The 23,742-nt window shown below is 51.5% G+C and overlaps 1 protein-coding gene across 4 annotated transcripts in view; it reads left to right on the top strand.

Moving 5' to 3' along the window:
- susd2 (sushi domain containing 2) overlaps positions 1 to 23,206 on the top strand; it is a 353,392-nt gene extending 330,186 nt beyond the window's left edge. For 3 of the 4 annotated variants that reach the window (XM_072497158.1, XM_072497185.1, XM_072497149.1), the window contains one exon: positions 23,075 to 23,206. In XM_072497158.1, the coding sequence (XP_072353259.1) occupies positions 23,075 to 23,147 (73 nt within the window). In that variant the 3' untranslated portion in view covers positions 23,148 to 23,206. Of the gene's footprint in view, positions 1 to 472; positions 1,163 to 23,074 lie in introns of those variants that run through there. The other variant, XM_072497167.1, reaches the window with a different exon arrangement.
- Positions 23,207 to 23,742: the final 536 nt, after the last annotated feature.

The raw sequence follows: 23,742 nt of genomic DNA, 5'->3' as shown, positions 1-23,742 counted from the left end.
CTTCCCGATTTGCGCTCCCAGGGGGAATCTAAATCGGTAGCAATTCCCCTCCAGCGGGAGGGGAGAACGTTACTGAGAATCTTGTCCATGATTCCCCCCGCACCTCCCCCCGGTATATTTTCTGGCAGCCGTGTGGTATTTTCCTGCCCCCTCTGTATCCGTGTATGTGGAAACATTTTTGCTGAACTTTACCGTTCCTCTGATCCTGTTGGGCGATTTGGTAACTTGAAAAACTTCAATAGTAACACTTCTCAAAAAATGGATTATCTGGTCAGTACCCGTTTATGGGACCTTGCTGTGTATAAATTGTCTGCTGCATTACACAGTACAATGGCAACTACACTTCAAAGATACTTCACTGGCTGTAAAACACTTTGGGATGTTCTGAAACTATGGGCGGTGCTATATCAATGCAGTCTACAGTCATTCTCTTACAGTTTTCCTTTCACACTCTGTTATCTCATATTCACAGAGTGAGGTCTGGCTGCTGAGCTTCGTATATTCTGGTTGGGATTCTGCGTTGCGGGTCCGCCCGCTGCTAGCGAGGACGGAAGAACTTGGCACTCTCAGAGAATCCCACTTCCAAGAAGGGATGGAGAATCCCGCTGCCCTGAATGGACGGAGAATCCTGCCCTCTGTCACTGCTGTGAGTTTCTTGTCTCTGCGTGAACCACGTGATTCAGCACTAACCGACAGGGAGGAGGTCGATTTTATATTTCTCTTGGTGTTATTGATTTGCGCACAAGCCACCATGCTCCACCTTACCCTCTTTTCCATTCCTCAAGTGTGAGTTTAGAAATGTGTGCTCTGATGTGCTATTTAATCACTGGGGGTATCACAGCCAAACTTGGGCTCCAGCCTCCTCTGATGTTCATGTGTGTACTTCCTGTTGGAGTCACCGGAGAGCAATCAAGGGTGGGAGCCTGGACAATACTGACCCCTCTCCCCCTCCCAGACCACTGAGGATGTGGTAAACCACTGTTGCACCTGTATTAGGTGATGTAAGGTAGGACCTGTACTACAGGTTCGCCGGTAGTCCCTGCCTGCTGGCTCCACCCAGTAGGCGGACTATAAATATGCTTGTCCTCCATTCAGCAGCCATTTCACCAGCTGCTGTGGGAGGCCACACACCTTACAGCAATAAAGCCTCAGTTGTATCCAACTCTAGTCTTTGTTCAATTGATCGTGCCTCAATTTATTGCTCTAAGATTTTCTAAAAGCTGGACCTCCGAATCAAACCAGAACACCTGCAGCTGGATCCGCAATCAAGCGACGCCAAAAAGGACTTTAATCACTGGCTAGCTTGCTTCGACTCAGCGACCACCCCTGTTCTGGAGGCTCAGAAGATACAGATCCTGTACTCACGGTTGAGCTCCAACATGTTTCCGCTGATCCAGGACGCCCCGAACTATGCCGACACCATGCACTTCTCAAAGAAAACTACGCACAGAAAGCGAACACGCTGTTCGCCAGGCACGTACTTGCCACTCGCTCTCAACTCCCTGGTGAGTCCATAGAAGACTTCTGGCGGGCCCTAATCCCACTTGTCCAGGACTGTGACTGCCAGGCCGTTACAGCCACCGAACATTCCAACCTTCTTATGCGGGACGCGTTCGTAACGGGGATTGGGTTGCACCTCATACGCCAAAGACTGTTAGAAAGGGCCATGCTCGACCTAGCTGAAACAAAAACTAGCACTCTCCATGACGGTTGCCTCACGTAACATTCAGGCCTACCCCACCAGCCGCGCGGCCCACCGCTCCTACCCCTCGTGGACCCCACGGACGGCCACCCGAGCGGGGGCCTTACCCAGCTAGTACGCCTGCGCCGCACGCCAGCCCGCGAACCCCGGGGGTCCCCGATGTTACTTCTGCGGCCAGCAGAAGAACCCTCGCCAACGCTTCCCGGTCCGCGCTGCCCTTTGCAACGCTTGCGGCAAAAAGGGACACTTCGCAGCGGTGTGCCAGGCCCACGCAGTCGCCGCTATCGCCCCCACCCCCCTAGCCTACACACAATGGGCGCCGCTATCTTCATCTGCCCGCACCACGCACGGCCAGTGGGCGCCGCTATCTTCATCACCCCGGACTATGCGCGGCCAGTGGGCGCCGCCATCTTCACCTCCCAGGGCCACACGCGGCCAATGGGCGCCGCCATATTCACCTCCCGGGGCCACATGCGGCCAGTGGGCGCCGCCATCTTCTCCCCCCAGTCCACGTGCGGCCCATGGGCGCCGCCATCTTGTCCAACCCACGCAATGTGCGGCCCATGGGCGCCGCCATTTTGTCCCCCGCAGGGACATGGACACCGACAGCATTCCAGGACCTGGGCCCCCCAGGCTCCCCATCATCCGACGTCAGCGACGACCGACCACGACTCACCTCAGTGACGATCGACCAGTCTCATCCGCACAACCTGGCCACCTCATCAACCAGTGTGAAAATCAACGGCCACGTGACCTCGTGCCTGCTGGACTCCGGGAGCACCGAAAGCTTCATACACCCGGATGCGGTAAGGCGCTGCTCCCTCGCGGTACACCCCGCCAACCAAAGAATTTCCCTATCCTCCGGATCCCATTCCGTCGCGATCCAGGGTTTTGCATGGTCACACTCACGGTCCAGGGCATAGAATTCAGTGGCTTCCGCCTCTACGTCCTCCCTAACCTCTGCGTGCCCTAACCCTCAAATTCGGCGCGCCCCTACCACCCCTCACCGTGTGCGGCCTCGCGACCCTAAAGGTCGATCCGCCTTCCCTCTTCGCCAATCTAACCGTGGGCACCAAGGGCAGCACGGTAGCATTGTGGATAGCACAATTGCTTCACAGCTCCAGGGTCCCAGGTTCGAATCCGGCTTGGGTCACTGTCTGTGCGGAGTCTGCACATCCTCCCCGTGTGTGCGTGGGTTTCCTCCGGGTACACCGGTTTCCTCCCACAGTCCAAAGATGTGCAGGTTAGGTGGATTGGCCATGATAAATTGCCCTTAGTGTCCAAAATTGCCCTTAGTGTTGGGTGGTGTTACTGGGTTATGGGGATAGGGTGGAGGTGTTGACCTTGGGTAGGGTGCTCTTTCCAAGAGCCGGTGCAGACTCGATGGGCCAAATGGCCTCCTTCTGCACTGTAAATTCTATGATAATTCTATGATAATCTATGATAACCCCGGATTGCAAACTCGTTGCCACCAGGAGCAGACGGCACAGCACCCAGGACAAGACCTTCATCAGGTCCGAGGCCCAGCGGCTGCTTCGGGACGACATCATCGAGGCCAGCAACAGCCCCTGGAGAACCCAAATGGTAGTCGTTAAAACTGGGGAGAAACACAGAATGGTTGTGGACTACAGCCAGACCATCAATCGGTACACGTACCTCGACGCGTACCCCCTCTCACGCATATCTGATATAGTCAATCAGATTGCACAGTACCGGGTCTTCTCAACGATAAACCTCAAATCCGCCTACCACCAGCTCCCCATTCGTAAATCAGACCGTCCATACACCGCCTTCGAGGTGGACGGTCGTCTATATCACTTTCTTAGGGTCCCCTTCGGCGTCACTAATGGGGTCTCGGTCTTCCAAAGGGAGGTGGACCGAATGGTCGACCAGTACGGTTTTCAGGCAACCTTCCCATACCTAGACAACGTCACTATCCGCGGCCATGACCAGCAGGACCACGATGCCAACCTTGCCAAATTTCTCCACACCGCCACTCTCCTCAATCTCACCTACAGCAAGGAGAAGTGCGTGCTTAGCATGACCCGCTTAGCCATACTCGGCTATGTGGTCCAGAACGGAGTTCTGGGGCCCGATCCCGACCGCATGCGCCCCCTCATGGAGCTTCCCCTCCCCCACTGCCCCAAGGCCCTCAAACGCTGCCTGGGGTTCTTCTCGTACTACGCCCAGTGGGTCCCAAACTATGCGGACAAGGCCCGCCCACTCATTCAGTCCATCCATTTTCCCCTGACGGCCGTGGCACAGCAGGCCTTCGCCCGTATCAGAGCCGATATCACCAAGGCCGGGATCAACGCAGTAGACGAGACACTGCCCTTTCAAGTAGAGAGCGACGCATCGGACATCGCCCTAGCCGCCACCCTCAATCAGGCAGGCAGACCCGTGGCATTCTTTTCCCGCACCCTTCATGCCTCTGAAATTCGACACTCATCCGTCGAGAAGGAGGCCCAAGCTATTGTTGAAGCTGTGCGGCATTGGAGGCATTACCTGGCCGGGAAGAGATTCACTCTCCTCACTGACCAACGGTCGGTAGCCTTCATGTTCAATAACACATAGCGGGGCAAGATCAAAAACGATAAAATCTTGCGGTGGAGGATCGAGCTCTCCACCTATAATTACGAGATTCTGTATTGCCCCGGCAAACTCAACGAGCCCCCAGATGCGCTATCCCGAGGTACATGTGCCAGCGCACAAGTGGACCAACTCCGGGCCCTACACGACAGCCTTTGTCACCCGGGGGTCACTCGATCGTACCATCTGGTCAAAGCTCGCAATCTGTCCTACTCCGTCGAGGAAGTAAGGACATTCACCAGGGACTGCCAGGTCTGTGCGGAGTGCAAGCCTCACTTCTACCGGCTGGACCGTGCTTGCCTGGTGAAGGCTTCCCGCCCCTTTGAACGCCTCAGCCTGGATTTCAAAGGGCCCCTCCCCTCCACCGACCGAAACACGTATATTCTCAGTGCGGTCGATGAATACTCCAGGTTCCCCTTCGCCATCCCATGCCCCGATATGACATCTGCCACCGTCATCAAAGCCCTAAACACTATCTTCGCTCTGTTCGGTTTCCCCACCTACATCCACAGTGACAGGGGTCCTCATTCATGAGCGATGAACTGCGTCAGTTCCTGCTCAGCAGGGGTATCGCCTCCAGCAGGACGACCAGCTATAACCCCTGGGGAAACGGGCCGTCCAACTGGCCCTACGGTCCAGGAACCTCCCAGCCTCTCGCTGGCAGGAGGTCCTCCCTGATGCACTACACTCCATCCGGTCGGTACTGTGCACCGCTACAAACAACACACCCCACGAATGTCTTTTGGCCTTCCCCAGGAAGTCCACATCCGGGGTGTCGCTCCCGACTTGGCTCGCGGCTCCAGGACCAGTCCTGCTCCGTAGGCACGTCCGACTCCACAAGGCGGACCTGTTGGTGGAGAGGGTGCAATTGCTCCATGCCAACTCCCATCCTGCCTATGTGGCGTTCCCCGACGGCCGCCAAGATACTGTCTCCCTCAGGGACCTGGCACCAGCAGGTTCCTCACACACACACCCCTCCGGCCCGGCACCACCCTCCCCTCCCCCGGCGCTCCCAGCATTAACCCCACCAGGACCATCCGTCCTTCCCCTGTCCATGCTCGAGGATGAAGAGGATTTCGGCACACTCCAGCAGTCACCGAACATCAGGCCAGCATCGAGATTGCCGCCACCGCTACGTCGCTCCCAGCGGAACATCAAGGCACCAGACCGGTTAAATCTCTAACTGGCACCGGACTTCAAAAGACATTTTTTTCTGATCAAATACTGTAAATATAAATTCATTGCTGTATATAGTTCTCCACCACCCCCACCAGACTCAATTTTAACAGGGGGTGAATGTGGTAAACCACTGTTGCACCTGTATTAGGTGATGTAAGGTACGACCTGTACTATAGGTTCACCGGTAGTCCCTGCCTGCTGGTTCCGCCCAGTAGGCGGAGCATAAATATGCGTGTCCTCCATTCAGCAGCCATTTCACCAGCTGCTGTGGGAGGCCGCACATCTTAGAGCAATAAAGCCTCAGTTGTATCCAACTCTAGTCTTTGTTCAATTGATCGTGCCTCAGAGGATAGGTCTAGTGTCTGAGCTGTTGCTGCAGTTAAATCATTACCAAGTGGATTGGACCTATGACTTTACTGTTAGTGGAGCTGAGTGCCATACTTTAATCATGAGGCCATTCGCAAGGCTGTTTGCTATTCGGCGAGTGTTACATTGAACAATGACTTTAACGGACTAGAGCACTGTGTATACCATAAATCAATGGGAAATAAATGAAAGAATATCGTCCGCTATCATCACATTTAACATTTATGAGCTAGTTGTAATTCTGTGTTTGCTGAGATGTTGTTAATTAATCATATGGAGATAACAGATGGCCAGTTTGAAACACTTCTCACTGGTAACACACTGCAGCCAAACCACAGAATCGCTATAGTGCAGAAAGAGGCCATTTGGCCCATTGAGTCTGCACTTGACCCTTCAAAAGAGCACTCTACCCATGTCCACACCCCTGTCCACCCCACCGTATCCCCGTAACCCCATAACGTAACCTGCACAACCCTGGACACTAAGGGGCAATTTAGCTTTGCCAATCCACCTAACCTGACCCAAGGCCAAAATTGAATCCGGGTCCCTGGTGTTGTGATGCAGCAGTGCTAACCATGGGGAGTTCAATGGAGAGAATACTGGACCCAAGGCTAGAAAGAGAAACACAATGGAGCCTCATCCTCAGGATGCTTCACAACCAGTAAATTACTCATTTGGAAGGGCGGACACTGTTGAACAGGCAGGAATACTTTTAACACTTGGCGACACCATATACTTCCTGCCAAATTCCTGCTTAAGTTTTTAATGTGAGTGGAATGAGAGGAGGAATTGTGTGTGTGCAGTCTGTGATCGACAATTGGGAACTCTGGTTATCTGGATCCCTCAGTGATTTGTTTGGAGACTGTTTACTGCAGTGATGAGTGCGTCTTTCATACGCTCACCCAGCAACAGGCAGTAGAGCGGAGCTGCTGATTGGCTGTTGCAGGGAAAATTTGCATCAGTGTATTGCGGTCACTGCATCCAGAAAGTGTACCTGAGCAAGACACCCTAGGTGTTCAAGTGAAGGCAAGCATCCAGCAGAGGGCAGTAGAGCGGAGTTGCTGATTGGCTGATGCGGGGAAAATTTGCACCAGTGCATAGCGGTCACCGTATCTTGAAGGTGGTTTGTGGAGGAGCTGTTGTCAAGTGACAGTTAAACCCGAAACATTTCTTCAGTGTTTCCCTCCCTACCTCCTCCTCGAACCAAAAAAAAAGACAAACACTGTAAGGATCCCAGCCGAGTAAAGATCAAGAGGGAGACTCGAGGGCAGGTAGAAGTAGAAAGAAGTTGAACTGTGACATTACAGCCTGCAGGTAAGTGACTGGCTGGTGACTGGTAAGTAGTTTTTCTTTTCCTTGAGGTGTTATCGTGCGGGGTGCAGTGGTTGCTGAGTGAGTGCTTGCTGAGAAGGGGAGTAAACATTTTTTTAAAACTTACTGTTGGGAGTTTCCAGCTGAATCCGGTCGGAGTGAGGACAGAGTGACTGCTGGGTAAGTAGTAAAGATTTAAATTGTTTGCACAGGCCCATAACAGCTGATTGCTGTTCTCGTGTGGGGTGCAGTGGTTGCTGGTTAAGTGTTTTATTTTTACCTGTATTTAAGTTGGGCAGTTTCTAAACCCTAGACACTACACTTGCAGTGTCCCCCACCCTTCCACCTCCTTTAACCTAAGGGATAGAGTGAATAACAGGTAAGCTCTTCCTTTCTTTTTCTTTTTTTATCGATAAGGGATGGCAGGGAAGGCAGTGCAATGTTCCTCCTGCAGGATGTTTGAGGTGAGGGACGCCGTCAGTGTACTTGCTGATTTCACCTGTGGGAAGTGCACCCATCTCCAGCTCCTCAGAAACTGCGTTAGGGAACTGGAGCTGGATGAACTTCGGATCATTCGGGAGGCAGAGGTGGTCACAGATAGTAGCTTCAGGGATGTAGTTGCTCCGAAGAATCAAGGTAGATGGGTGACAGTGAGAGGGGCTGGGAGGAAGCAGTCAGTGCAGGGATCCTCTGTGGTTGTTCCCCTCAGTAACAAGTATGCCGTTTTGGATACTGTTGAGGGGGACAACCTACCAGGGGTAAGCCACGGTGAACGGATCTCCAGCACTGAGTCTGTCCCTGTGGCTCAGAAGGGAAGGAGGGAGAGCAGGTGATCAATAGTTATTGGGGACTCGATAGTTAGAGGGACAGATAGACGGTTCTGTGGCAGTGAAAGAGACTCACGGATGGTATGTTGTCTCTCGGGTGCCAGGGTCCGTGACGTCTCGGACCGTGTTTTCAGAAACCTTAAAGGGGAGGGGGAGCAGTCACAAGTCGTGGTACACATCGGTACCAACGACATAGGTAAGAGAAGGGACGGGGATTTAAAACAGGAATTTAGGGAGCTAGGGTGGAAGCTGAGAGCCAGGACAAACCATGTTGTCATCTCTGGTTTGTTGCCGGTGCCACGTGCTAGTGAGGTGAGGAACAGGGAGAGAGTGCAGATAAACACGTGGTTGCAGGGATGGTGTAGGAGGGAGGGTTTCAGGTACGTGGATAATTGGAGCACATTCTGGGGAAGGTGGGACCTGTACAGACAGGACAGTTTGCCCCTGAACCAGAGGGACACCAATATCCTGGGAGGGAAATTTGCTACGGCTCTTCTAATTTGTCAGGGGGCTGGGAAAACGAGTTGTGTTCCATAAGCCAGTGTCGAGAGTAGCAAGGTACTGAGGAGGGTATCAAGGTCGCAGGAGTGTACCAGCAGACAGAAAGGTGGGTTGAAGTGTGTCTACTTCAATGCAAGGAGCATCCGGAATATGGTAGGTGAACATGGAGCGTGGATTGGTACTTGGGACTACGATGTTGTGGCCATTATGGAGACATGGTAAGAACAGGGGCAGGAATGGTTATTGGAAGTTCTGGGGTATAAATGTTTCAGTAAGAGTAGGGAAGGTGGTAAAAGAGGTGGTGGAGTAGCATTTTTTTCATAGAATTTACAGTGCAGAAGGAGGCCATTCGGCCCATCGAGTCTGCACCGGCTCTTGGAAAGAGCACCCTACCCAAGCCCACACCACCCTATCCCCATAACCCAACTCAACCAACACTAAGGGCAATTTTGGACACTAAGGGCAATTTAGCATGGCCAATCCACCTAACCTGCACATCTTTGGACAGTGGGAGGAAACCGGAGCACCCGGAGGAAACCCACGCACTCACGGGGAGAACGTGCAGACTCCGCACAGACAGTGATCCAGCCGGGAATAGAACCTGGGACCCTGGAGCTGTGAAGCAATTGCGCTAAGCACTATGCTACCGTGCTGCCTTGTTAATCAAGGATAGTTTAACGGCTGCATAAAGGCAGTTTGAAGGGGATCTGCCTACTGAGGTAATATGGGCCGAAGTTAGAAATGGGAAAGGAGCGGTCACATTGTTAGGAGTTTTCTATAGGCCCCCAAATAGTAATAGAGATGTGGAGGAAGAGATTGCAAAACAGATTATGGATAGGTGTGGAGGTCTCAGGGTAGTTGTCATGGGTGACTTTAACTTTCCAAATATTGATTGGAACCTCTATAGGTCGAACAGTTCGGATGGGGCAGTTTGTGTACAGTGTGTGCAGGAGGGTTTCCTGACACAATATGCGGACAGGCCGACAAGAGGGGGGGCCACATTCGATTTGGTACTGGTTAATGAACCGGGCCAAGTGTTAGATTTGTTTGTGGGAGAGCACTTTGGAGATAGTGACCACAATTCGGTGTCTTTCACTATTGAAATTGAGAGGGATAGGGCCATACGGCAGAGCAAGGTTTATAATTGGGGGAGGGGTAATTATGATGCGATTAGGCAAGAATTAGGGAGCATAAGACGTCCCTAACAGAAACTGTCAGGGAAAGGCACAAACGAAAAGTGGAGCTTGTTCAAGGAACAAATCCTGCGTGTCCTTGATAGGCATGTCCCTGTCAGGCAGGGAGGAAATGGCCGTGTGAGGGAACCATGGTTCACAAAAGAGGTTGAATGTCTTGTCAAGAGGAAAAAGGAATAGTATATAAGGATGAGAAAACAAGATTCAGTAGGGTCGCTTGAGGGTTACAAGGTAGCAAGGATTGAGCTGAAAAAAGGGCTTAGGGGAGCTAGGAGGGGGCATGAGAAGTCTTTGGCGAGTCGGATCAAGGAAAACCCCAAGGCTTTTTACTCTTATGTGAGAAATAAAAGAATGACCAGGGTGAGGGTAGGGCCGGTCAAGGACAGTAGTGGGAACTTGAGCATGGAGTCAGAAGAAATAGGAGAGGCGTTGAATGAATACTTTTCTTCAGTGTTCACCAAGGAGAGGGGCCATGTTTTGAGGATGAGAGTGTGATTCAGGCAGGTAGGCTGGAGGAAGTAGATGTTCTGAGGAACGATGTATTAGCAATTTTGAAAAACCTGAGGGTCGACAAGTCAGCTGGGCCAGATGGGATATACCCAAGGATTCTTTGGGAGGCAAGGGATGAGATTGCAGAGCCTTCGTCTTTGATCTTTGGGTCCTTGCTGTCCACGGGGATAGTGCCAGAGGACTGGAGAGTGGCGAATGTTGTTCCTCTGTTCAAGAATGGGAATAGGAATGACCCTGGTAATTATAGGCCAGTTAGTCTTACTTCGGTGGTCGGGAAGATAATAGAAAAGGTCCTGAAGGATAGGATTTATGACCATTTGGAAAGATGCAGCTTAATCCGGGATAGTCAACACGGATTTGTGAAGGGTAGGTCTTGCCTCACAAATTTGATTGAATTCTGTGAGGAGGTAACTAAGTGTGTAGATGAAGGTAGAGCAGTTGATGTCGTATACATGGATTTTAGTAAGGCGTTTGATAAGGTTCCCCATGGTCGGCTCATGAAGAAAGTAAGGAGGTATGGGATAGAGGGAAATTTGGCCAATTGGATAAGTAACAGGCTATCACATAGGAGACAGATGGTGGTGGTGGATGGAAAATTTTCAGACTGGAGACCAGTTACCAGTGGTGTACCACAGGGATCAGTGCTGGGTCTTCTGCTATTTGTGATTTTTATCAATGACTTGGAGGAGGGGGCTGAAGGGTGGGTCAGTAAATTTGCTGATGACACCAAGATTGGTGGAGTAGTGGATGAGGTGGAGGGCTGTTGTTGGCTGCAAAGAGACATTGATAGGATGCAGAGCTGGGCCGAAAAATGGCAGATGGAATTTAATTCTGATAAGTGCGAGGTGATTCATTTTGGTAGAAAGAATTTGAATGCGGATTACAGGGTCAACGGCAGGGTTCTGAGGAATGTGAAGGAACAGAGAGATCTTGGGGTTTATGTCCACAGATCTCTGAAGGTTGCCACTCAAGTGGATAAAGCCGTGAAGAAGGCTTATAGTGTGTTAGCGTTTATTAACAGGGGGCTTGAGTTTAAGAGCCGCAGGGTTATGCTGCAACTATACATTACCCTGGTGAGGCCACATTTGGAGTATTGTGAGCAGTTCTGGTCACCTCATTATAGGAAGGAGGTGGAAGCATTGGAAAGGGTGCAAAGGAGATTTACCAGGATGCTGCAAGGTTTGCAGGATAGGTCTTATGAGGAAAGGCTGAGGGAGCTAGGGCTTTTCGCTTTGGAGCAGAGGAGGATGAGAGGCGATTTAATAGACGTTTATAAGATAATGAGGGGGATAGATAGAGTGGACGCTCAGAGACTATTTCCTCGGGTGGATGTAGCTGTTACAAGGGGGCATAACCAAAAGATTCAGGGTGGGAGATATAGGAGGGATGTCCGAGGTAGGTTCTTTACTCAGAGAGTGGTTAGGGTGTGGAATGGACTGCCTGCTGTGATAGTGGAGTCGGACACTTTAGGAACTTTCAAGCGGTTATTGGATAGGCACATGGAGCATACCAGAATGACAGGGAGTGGGATAGCTTGATCTTGGTTTTGGACAATGCTCGGCACAACATCGAGGGCCGAAGGGCCTGTTCTGTGCTGTACTGTTCTATGTTCTATGTTGTCTACCCAAAGGAAGGCTGTACGTGGGATCACTTAATTTCACAATGACTCATCCATATTCCGAACGTAAACCATCAGGTACATCAGCCGCAGGATAAAGCTATTGTACTCAACAAGAATTTATTTTTCATAAATTAACCCTCTGTGATGAACGGTTATTGTATTACTGTACCTTTATCATCATGTAAGGTGATGTCCCCTTTAAGACCGGGCTTGGAACCCTGGGGGACTCCGCCCCCGGCTCCGCCCACCTGAGAGTCGTATATAAGGGGCCGCCTTGCAGGCGGCACCGAGTAAGCACCCATATCGGCACCAGGCTAGTTCTGAGCTTATTAAAGCGTTCTTTACCGTTTTACTCTCTAGCATTGTTATTGAGGGTACAACAATTTAATAAGCTAAACTACATCAGGATGGACGCAGGCCTAAAACCAGAGAAGCTCAATCTGGAAGCACAGACACCGGAGGCAAAGTAAATTTTTTAATACTGGCTCCGATGCTTCGAGACCTACCTGGACTCCTCAGAGACTCCCATCCTGGGGCCACACAAGCTGTGCCTACTCCACACCCGGGTGAGTCACAGAATCTCCGCCACGCTTGAAAAGGCGACTACCTACAAATAGGCGGTCGAGATACTACGCAAGCGGTTTGTCAAATACATCAGCGAAGTACATGCCCGGCATCTGCTCTCTACCTGCCAGCAGCGCTCGGGAGTAACGCTAGACGAATTTGTAGAAAAACTCACCGCGCTCGCCAGGAACTGTGACCATCAGGATGTGACGGGGGAAATCCATATGAACCTGCATATCAGAGATGCTTTTGTGTCCGGCATCCACTCTACCTACATCTGGCAGCGACTACTCGAAAACGGGGCAAAAGATCTCCAGGACACGCTAACGCTCGCCACCTCGCTGGAGGTGGCCGGACATAATTTAGGCACGTACCCCGCGTACCCTGCGGGCCCCCCTCGGACTTCCCCAGACTCGGCCACGTTACAGGCCTGCACCGCGCGGCGACCTGCCCAGACCGGGGGCACACCGTGCTATTTCTGTGGGCAGGGCCAGCACCCACGCCGACGCTGCCCAGCCCGCTCTGCCATCTGCAGCGACTGCGGGAACAAGGGGCATTTTGCGAGGGTCTGTGTGGCCAGGCCCAAGGGCCAGAAACACAAAGAACAGCAAGCCCGAAAATCAGGCTCACAGGCCCGTAGGCCTCGCAACGCGGCTGCGCATCGACCCAACACGGCCCCTTCTTTTTAAAAAAAAAAAATTTTTTATTAAAGGTTTTCATAAAATAGCAATAACAAAATGAGAAAGAAAAAAGAACCCAACAGGGTTAAGTACAAAACACAATCTAAAAAAGCAACCCCCCAAACCCCTACCCCCCTGAATATAAATAATAAATTAACATTAACACCCCGACTTAACACAACAGGTGTATACACCCCCTCAGACCCTCCAGTGTAAATAACAAAAACAAAAATAAAGTAAACCCCCCCCCCCCCCGAGCTGCTGCTGCCATTGACCAATGTCTATCGTTCTGCCAGAAAGTCTAAGAACGGTTGCCACCGCCTAAAGAACCCTTGTACCGACCCTCTCAAGGCGAATTTCACCCTCTCCAATTTAATGAACCCTGGCATATCGCTGATCCAGGATTCCACGCATGGGGGCCTCGCATCTTTCCACTGAAGGAGAATCCTTCGCCGGGCTACCAGGGACGCAAAGGCCAGAATTCCGGCCTCTTTCGCCTCCTGCACTCCCGGCTCCTCTGCCACCCCAAATATTGCGAGCCCCCCGCCGGGTTTGACCCTGGATCCTACCACCCTTGACACCGTCCTCGCTACGCCCTTCCAAAATTCTTCCAGCGCTGGGCATGCCCAGAACATATGGGTGTGGTTTGCTGGGCTCCCTGAGCACCTAACACACCTGTCTTCACCCCCAAGAAACCGGCTCATCCTTGTTCCGGTCATGTGTGCCCTGTGCAGCACCTTAAACTGTATGAGGCTGAGACTCGCGCACAAAGAGAAAGAGTTCACCCTCCCTAGGGCATCTGCCCACGTCCCCTCTTCGATCTCCTCTCCCATCTCCTCCTCCCACTTACCTTTCAACTCCACCACCGAGACCTCCTCCTCCTCCTACATCACCTGGTACGTCTCCGAGATCTTCCCCACTCCCACCCACCCCCCCGAGAGCACCCTGTCCTGTACTGTGTGTGGCAGTAGCCGCGGGAATTCCACCACCTGCCTCTGGCAAATGCCCTTACCTGTAAGTACCTGAAGGTGTTCCCCGGGGGGAGCCGGTACTTCTCCTCCAGCTCACCCAACACGCCCCCTTCTGACGCGTCATCTGCCTCGTGCGAATCATGGGGGCGGCCATCTTCTCGACCCGACACGTGCAACCGACGGCGGCGGCCATTTTACGAATCCGACTCGGCTGAGGACTTGGACTACCCGCAACTGTGAGTGATCACCCTCGACCAAACGCGGCCAAAACAACTGCAGAACTCTATGATGAAGGTCCAGGTTACGGGCTCGACACACCATGCCTTTTCGACTCCGGGAGCACGGAGAGCTTTATTTATCCAGAAACGGTAAAGCGCTGCTCCTTGCGCACCCATCCCGCATCCCAAACCATAGCCCTCGCATCTGGGCCCCACTCGGTCCAAATCAAGGGGTATTGTATTGCGGATCTCTCGACCCAGGGCGCCGAATACACCCGTTTCAAACTGTATATCCTCCCTCACCTCTGCGTCTCCCTGCTGCTCAGACTGGATTTCCAGTGCAGCCACTGAAGCCTGACACTGAAGTTTGGTGGACCCTTGCCCCCCCTCACGGTATGCAGCCTTGCGACACTGAAAGCCGCACCCCCCTCTCTATTTGCGAACCTCACTCCCGACGTTAAGCCCGTCGCCACCAGGAGCTGGCGGTACAGTGCCCAAGACATGACTTTCATCAAGTCAGAGGTCCAGCGTTTACTGGGAGAGGGGGTCATCGAGGCTAGCAACAGCCCCTGGAGAGCACAAGTGGTGGTCGTCCAGTCCAGCGAAAAGAAACGGATGGTCGTGGATGATAGCCAGACCATAAACCGATTCATGCAGCTCGATGCGTACCCCCTTCCTCGCATAGCAGAAATGGTAAATCGGATCGCCCAATACCGGGTATTTTCCACGGTCGATCTCAAATCCGCCTATCACCATCTCCCTATCCGACCGAAAGACCGCTCCGATACTACCTTTGAAGCAGCCGGCGGCTCTTCCACTTCCTCAGGGTCCCTTTCGGCGTCACAAATTGGATCTCCGTCTTCCAGAGGGCGATGGACCAAGTGGTGGACCAGTACGGCTTGCGGGCGACATACCCATACTTGGACAACGTCATCATCTCGGCCATGATCAGCAGGACCATGACGCGAACCTCGAAAAGTTCCTCCAGACCGCCCGAGCCCTCAACCTGACCTATAACAAGGAAAAATGCGTTTTCCACACATCCCGGCTAGCCATCTTCGGCTATGTCGTGGAAAACGGGGTCCTAGGTCCCGACCCCGGCCGCATGCCGGGAACATCCCCTCCCCCGCAGCCTCAAGGCCCTCAAACGGTGCTTCGGGCTTTTCTCCTATTACCCTCAGTGGGTCCCCAAATATGCAGACAAAGCCCAGCCACTCATAAAGACCACGATATTTCCCCTGTCGGCTGAGGCCCGATCGGCCTTCAGCCGCATCAAGGCTGACATCATGAAGGCCACTACGCACACAGTGGACGAAACTATCCCTTTCCAGGTAGAGGGCGATTCGTCAGACATCGCCCTGGCTGCTACCCTCAAGCAGGCAGGCAGACCAGTAGCGTTCTTCTCCCGGACCCTCACCGCCTCCGAGATTCGGCACTCTGCAGTCGCGAAGGAGGCACAAGCCATTGTGAAGCCTGTGCGGCACTGGAGGCACTACCTAGCCGGTAGGAGGTTCACCCTCATCACTGACCAATGGTCGGTCGCCTTTATGTTCGATAACGCACAACGGGGCAAAATAAAAAATGATAAAATGTTGAGATGGAGGCTCAAACTCTCCACCTATAAGTACGATATCAAGTATCGTCCAGGGGAGCTCAACGAGCCCCAGATGCCCTGTCCCGCGGCACGTGCGCCAACGCGCAGGAGGACCGCCTGCAACCCATCCACAATGACCTCTGTCACCCGGGGGTTACCCGGCTCGTCCACTTTATCAAGGCCCACAACTTACCTTACTCCACTGAGGATATCAAGGCCATGACCAGGGCTTGCCAGATCTGCATGGAGTGCAAACCGTACTTCTACCGGCCAGACAAGGCTCGTCACGTGAAGGCCTCGGGGCCCTTTGAGCAACTAAGCGTGGACTTCAAGGGCCCCCTCCCGTCCACCAATCGCAATGCCTACTTCCTCACCATCATCGACGAGTTCTCCCGCTTCCCATTCGCTGTCCCCTGTCCCGACATGACTTTGGCCACCGTGATAAAGGCACTGCACAGCATCTTCACCCTGTTTGGTTTCCCCGCTTATATCCACAGCGACCGGGGTACATCGTTCATGAGCCATGAACTGCATCAGTATCTGCTCAGCAAGGACCAGTGATAACCCGCGGGGAAACGGGCAGGTGGAGAGGGAGAACACGACAGTTTGGAAGGCTGTCCTTCTGACCCTACGGCCGAGACGTCTCCCAACCACCCGCTGGCAGGAGGTTGTACCCGATGCCCTACACTCCAATGGGTCACTCCTCTGCACGGTCACGAATGAAACCCCTCACAACTGCTTGTTTGTCTTCTCCAGGAAGTCCACCTCCGGGGTCCGGCCTCCACCTTGGCTGATGGCTCCGGGACCTGTTCTTCTCCGGAGGTACGCGAGGCCGAGAGGGTCTGATTACTACATGCGAACCCCCGATATGCCTACGTCGAGTACCCCGATGGCAGGCAAGATACGGTTTCCCTCCGGGATCTGGCACCCGCTGGTGTCCCCCCCCCCCCCCCCCCAGTCAGTGAACACTGTCTAGCGCTGCCCCCCCCTCTACACCCCCGCAGGCGCCAGCACCGCTACCCCCAGCCCCAGCTATTTCCACTGCGCCCCGATCCCCTACTCCGACCACCATGCTCCCGGACGTACCCTCAACTAAGGTGCCCGGGACCGCTGCACCACCGCCCAAGCTGAAGAGATCGATGAGGATGATCAGGCCGCCGAAATGAATGGACTTATGATTCCACTTCACCCCCGCCGGACTTCGTTTTTTTAAACAGGGGGCGAATATGATGAACGGTTATTCTATTACTGTACCCTTATCATCATGTAAGGTGATGTCCCACCTGGGAATCATATAGAAGGGGCCGCCTTGCAGGCAGCACCGAGCAAGCACCTGTATCGGCACCAGGCTAGTTCTTAGCTTATTAAAGCCTTCTTTACCGTTTTACACTCTAGCGTCATTATTGGGGGTACAACACCCTCCTTACCTGTCTTTTTGTCAAAGTCTGGAAATGAGGGCTGGCAGCAATGCAGAACTTGTATTAGCTTCCTTTGTCAGCCATTTTAATGGAGGCTTCAAACCGTGAGATAGTTGAGGAGGAAGTTGAAGTGACTGCCATAATTTGTTCATGGCGCAGCATCTGCTGGGACTGGAGTGCTGCGTCTGTTCCTCGTGGAACAGATGCGGAGTGATTTTAAAACTGGTACAGAGGGAAAGGAAAACTGAACCTAGAAGAAATGATCAACCTGGGCACAGAGGAAATGGAACTGGGAGCAAAAAACAGGGAACGAGAGTGCAAAAACCCAGGAGCACAAAACCCGGGCCAGAGAGGGCAGAAAAACAACCATTTATCAAGCAGAAAAATGGGCACAGAAACAATGGGCGAAAATACTGTTTTTGGTTTCAAATCCTGCCGCCGGGAGGAAATGCCAGTCAGGAACTCACAATAACCGATGCAGGGACTTACGACCAACTGCCGAATCGCTCTAGTCACATGGTGTATTTCTATCGCCCCCTGCTGGTCGGAGGCCATGCAGATAACTTTCTACATTGAAAGATAACTATATACATTGATGTGCACATGCATATCACTACAGTAGGCTGTAAATTAGAGTGCACCTCAACGTGGAGGAACTCTCTGAAGACTTTTTCAGAGATTAAAAATAAAATGTGGCCACAGCTGCGAGGATGTCTTCTGGCAATCACAGCCATGGGGGGCAGATGGGGTAAGTTCAGCGGTGATATCCCCTGGTTTGCTGCCAGGACGTAGCTTCAATACATTGGCCAGGTCGCGATCTCAGAGGAGGCGTTTGTCCCATCATGTGGAAAATTGCAGAGAACAGTTTCTGACAATAAATGGGCAATTGAATTGACCTGATTGGCTGCCTTCCTCTGACTGATAAGTACCACCAGTCCCAAACACTGTCCCCACACTCATCCAACCTCAAGGAAAATTGGCCAGAGGTGGGACAATGATGGCATGCCAGCCAGTAGTGGGAATTTTGCAGGCTCACCCACCTCTGGTACCATCTCCACATCCTATTGGAAATTCGGCACCTTGTTCCCTTTTTATACTGGACCAATGGGCCTGCACTGGCTCTGCAATGACCCTCATTAGTGCATTTATTTAGGGTCAAATGTCAGTGTTGTCTTTAAAATCAGAAATTACTAACTAAGCCGTCAAGCCATTACTGAATGCCTTTCAAAGTATACTGCTGTGGGGAAACTGCCATCACAAGTACTGATAAAGCTGCAATGCTTGACTTTTTGCAGTAAAGTAGCAATTCTTTGCAGTTTACAGCCATTGTGCATTTGGATTCGATTAGTTTTATTTTGTTTCAAATTTCAGTTTTCAACAACTTGCATCTTCAATATAATAACATATTCCAAGGTGCTTCACAGGAGTGTACATGGACAAAAAACTGACATGGAGCCACATAAGGGCATATTAGGGCAGGTGACCAAAAACCTTGATCAAATATTTCGAGGGGTGTCTCAGAGGCAGAGAGGTGGGGAGCTTCAGGGAGGGAATTCCAGAGTTTAGGGCACAGGCAGCTGATGTAATAGCCACAGTCCAAAGAGCTGCAGGTTAGGTTGGGCTACGGGGAAAGGGCAGGGGAGTGGGCCTAGGTGGTGTGCTGTTTCAGAGGCCCGATGGGCTGGATGCTCCTTCTGCACTGTAGGGAATTCTACAAGCGTGCAGCTGGTTTAAGGGGGCATTCCTCACCATAAGTGTGTGGCCATCGATGAACCCTATTAACAGTTAACCGGGAGATCTTCTACCCTGACCCTTTCTAAAAAAGAGTTCCATCGGCTGATTTCAATTCCTTTAGAACTGAGTGCAAAAATATTGCTGAAGGCTTCATTAGTTTCCGTGCCTGTGGCTACTAAAGATCCGAGATGCAATGTGAACAGATTCAGTGCTTTGACTATTTTAAGAGAATAATCTTATAAGCACAGAACCATAGAAAAGCAAAATACTGTGGATGCTGGGCAACTGAAATAAAAACAAGAGCCACCAGACCAAGCAGTATCTACAGCTGGAAAACAAAGTTAATTTTTGGATTATTGACTTTTAACTAAAAGTGGAAAAGAAATGACGATTGAAGAGGTTTTAAGGAGGTAGAGGAAAAAGGGGGGAGTAAATTCTATGATGTGTGGGACAAAGGAATAAACGACACAGGGTGGGTATGGAAGATGAATTGACAAAAAGGATATGGTTCAAGGCAAAAGGAGATGGAAATGGGACAAATTTTTAAAAAAGGGAGAGAAACTGCAACAACGGAATCATTAACCACAGGTGCGATCTGAAAATAGGAGTAATGGCTATGGTCTGAAATTGGTGATACTGGAAGGCTGTAAAGCACGTGACTGAGAAGCTGGGCCATCAACTGTCTCTGTCCCATTTCATGTACTCTGCACTCACCCCTTCCCACTCCCTTTCAGAATCTTAATGGGATTCCCCTTGTCCTCACCTTCCACCACATCAGTCTCCACATTCAAGAGATTCTCCCCCGCCCTATCCACTGGTCAATAGTGAGCCACCTCTGCCACTGGAAAACATGCCCTGGGGGAGGGGGGGGGCACTCCAACCCACAGTCTGAAGGAGGCCTAAGACTGGAGATCAAAGTGAGACGGGGCAGAGAGTTGAAATGACAAGTCCAGGATCTACAGTTGTTGACAGGGCCCTCAACAGTGTGTAGTCCATCTCCCGCGCCACTACCCTTGCTCCCTCCCAGAACATGCATAGAGTCTCCCTCGCTCTCACATTTCATCCCACCATTCTCCGTATGCAAAGCATAATCCTCCGCCATTTTCGCTAACTCCAGTGTGATGCCACCACCAAACACATCTTCCCTTCACTCCCTCTGTCAGCATTCCGCAGAGACTGTTCCCTCCGAGATAATCTAGTCCACTCCTCCACCATACCCAGTACCTCTCCCATCACCCATGGCACCTTCCCATGAAATCACAGAAGGTGTAACACCTGCCCATTTACCTCTTCCATGCTTAACATCCCAGGCCCAAAACACTCATTCCAGGTTAAGCAGCGTTTCACTTGCACCTCTTTCAGTTTGGTCGATTGTATTCGCTGCTCCCAATGTGGTCTCCTCGATATCAGAGAGACCAAACGCAGACTGGGTAATTGCTTTGCTGAGCACCTTCGGTCTGTGCTCATTCAGGACCCCAACCTTCCCGTTGCCTGCCATTTTAACACAAGACTCCCATGTCTGCCTTGGCCTGCTGCAATGTTCCAGTGAAGCTCAACACAAACTGGAGGAACAACATTTCATCTTCTGGTTCGGCACGCTACAGCCTTCCGGTCTCAACATCAAATTCAACAACTTCAGATGATTAGCTCTACCCCACCTCGACCCAGTTGTTTTCATCCCATTTCATTTTAACTGTCTTTTACCATTTCTTTCTTTCTCGTCTTTCTTTATATATATTTACCCCCCTATCTTATCCCCTTTTCCTTAACTTTTCTCCCCTTTGCTCCTCCTTTCCCCTCCCCCCACATCTACATCTGTCACAGTTTACCCTCTGATATTAGTTTCTCTGCTGTTTGGCCTTTCACACCTTTAGTTCTCTCTGGGGCCTGCCGTTAGCACTCTTTCTCTTGGTTTCTGTGGCTATTAGCACTCTGTTCCCTTGGTTTCTGTGGCTATGACTCATCTTTCGTTCTCTCACTCCACAGTATACATATTTCCCACTTTCTCTGTCTTTTAGCTTTGACAAAGGGTCATCTGGACTCGAAACGTTAGCTCTTTTCTCTTCTGACAGATGCTGCCAAACCTGCTGAGATTTTCCAGCATTTTCTCTTTGAGCTCTGGATCACTCTGTATCTGGGTTTCCTAACATGGAGGAGACGACATTGTGAATAGCAAATAGTGTAAGTTAAAGTGAAAGTAGTCCAGCTAATTCACTTTTTCATCTGCAAGAAGTATTTTGGGCCTTGAACGGTGGGAAGGGAGGACAGCTATAGGTGTTGTACCTTCTCTTGCATGGGAAAGTGTCAGCTAATGGGGTGCCAGCTAACGGGGTGCAAGATGAGGACAATTGGAACCCTGTTGAGGTTCTAGGAGGGAGAGCAAGGAGTAGGAGCAGAAATAAAATGGACATAGCTGATAGCTCTGTTTTCTGATTCGACATTTTGTAACTTTACAGACTCAAAGGCCTGGATTTCCCGTGAATGTGGGGGCCCTGCTCACCGACTGGAAAGTCAGGAGCAAGCCTGTCTCCACAAGCCATGGAAGCTACAACTGAGTTTTATGCTGCTCAGATTATTCAAGCTTTGACAAAGAGTCATCCAGACTCAAAACGTTAGCTCCCTTCTCTCTTCACGGATGCTGCCAGACCTGCTACGATTGTCCAGTATTTTCTGTTTTCGTTTGTAATTATTTGGCCGTCATGGCTGCCGTCCCTCTGAGGCAGGATATCCCTCCTCATAGATCTGCTGGTCAATCAACAGGAGGGAAGTTCTTTATTTCCAGCTAGGCTATTGTGAGTGGTGGCCACAGCTGGGAATGCAGCCGTCCCAAGAGCAGCCATGGTGTAGGAGTCTTGGGGTGTATATAAGTGGGGTCGGGGGTTCACTGAGGCTCCTGCAAGGGATGGGGAGGAGTCAGTTGCAAGGGCAGGGTGGCCTTCCAACAGAGGCAGCTCTTTCCACTGGCCTGGGTGGTGGCGGTGGTTGGAGGAGGGGGAGGGGGGGGGGCGGTCTCCATGTGACACAGGACGCCCGATCAGGAGGGATACCCCCACCGAGACCACATGGAGGCTGGCGGACTTTATTGAGTGGACTCCTAAGTGACGAATGCCCATCTGCCGCTGATACAACACCAGCTGTGGCAATTAATTGGCTACTTGAGGGCTCCAGTAAGCCTAAGGATGGACAAACTGCCCACCAGCTACCCCGCCATTGATTAAATAGCAACAGAGGCAGTAAACCCACCCCCCACCTCCCACCATCCCATCTGATTAAACAACAAAGACCCTCCTAACATATTTCCAGAAGGGTAGGGGGTGGGGGGGGGGGTCACATAAAATTACAGACAACGTTGTTTTCAATAATTTCACATCATAACCACCTCCTATTTTTTCTGCAGCAATTATTGGTGGCGATTCTGCTTACTTTCATCTTCAGCTCTCCAGTACAACTCTCATTATTTTTCCCATTACCACCCCTCTTGCCCTTCACCAACCCCTATTTTGCCCTTGAATTGCTGGTTCTGCAATCATCCCTACCTTCCACCCTGTTACTGGCCTTCTCTTTGTTTATTCCTCCCCTCCCTCTTTTCCTGCCTTACTCAAAACCTGTTACATTTTTCACTTTTCCCAGTTCTGATCAAACTGAGATGTTATCTCTGCAGATATTACCTGACCGGCTATGTATTTTCAGCCTGCTCTGGGGCGGCACGGTGGCACAGTGGTTAGCACTGCTACCACACAGCGCCAGGAACCCGGGTTCAATTCTGGCCTTGAGTGACTGTGTGGAGTTTGCACGGTTTCCGCCGAGTGCTCCGGTTTCCTCTCACAATTCAAAGATGTGCAGGCTAGGTGGATTTTACATCCTAAAATTGCTCCTTTGTGTCCAGGGATGTTTGTGACGTTACGGGGATAGGTGGGGGAGTGGGCCTAGGTAGGGTGCAGACCTAATGGGCTGAATAGCCTCCTTCTGCACTGTAGGCATTCTATGGTTCTAAGTCACACATTCATCCTCATTTGCAGATGGTCTAGCTCGTTCTTTGCCATTTGATCGAGCGTGGCAACATTACTCATAATTTTTCTTTCTTATCCCTTTGCAGGAACAAAGCCAAAATGGCTGACACTTCTCATGAGTTTCAAATTACCAGGATGGAGAAAACTGAAAATATGTAACCCTAAAGATCAAACCCCTCGCTCACCTCCCCCCCCCTCCCCCCCCGATTCCCCCCCCCCCCCCCCCCACCCCACTCCCTTGGCGTGGACATCCTCTCTGACTGGGATTCAGCCCAGCAAACACTCTCTGGGAGACGGATCTCCTTCACTTTTTAATTTCGGAAGCCTTCGGAGAAAGGATGATGCATTTTTCAGACAACCTTTCAGGGAGCTGTGGGGCTGCTGTTGACAAATTAGCTCTGGCTGTGTCCTGTTTTGGGGAATTTAAATGATCGTTTTCTCCAATGCCTCACGTTGGCTGGGCCAGCTGAAACATTTAATCAGTTCAGCCTCCAGTAGTATCAATACCAGCCACAGGTCCGATTGCTCAGTGCAATGCTGACCTGATTGACGGGATTGGGAATATCGATGTGTTTAGATTTGTCGGTGCACTGATTATAATCTTCAGTCTACTGTTCACTCTGACCTCGCTGCTCCTTCCTCCGCGCCCAGCACCAGTTCTAAACACTGACCTTCGCTTTGCTCGTGGGGTGGGAGGGTGACCTGCATATTTTGCTGTTGCACAGAGGGATCTAGAAGTGAAGTTGATCCTGGA

Source organism: Scyliorhinus torazame, chromosome 1 (genome assembly GCF_047496885.1).
Source record: "Scyliorhinus torazame isolate Kashiwa2021f chromosome 1, sScyTor2.1, whole genome shotgun sequence".
Taxonomy (NCBI): Eukaryota; Metazoa; Chordata; class Chondrichthyes; order Carcharhiniformes; family Scyliorhinidae; genus Scyliorhinus; species Scyliorhinus torazame.
Note: the sequence above shows the minus strand (reverse complement) of the source record. Positions and strands in the feature narration are given on the sequence as shown.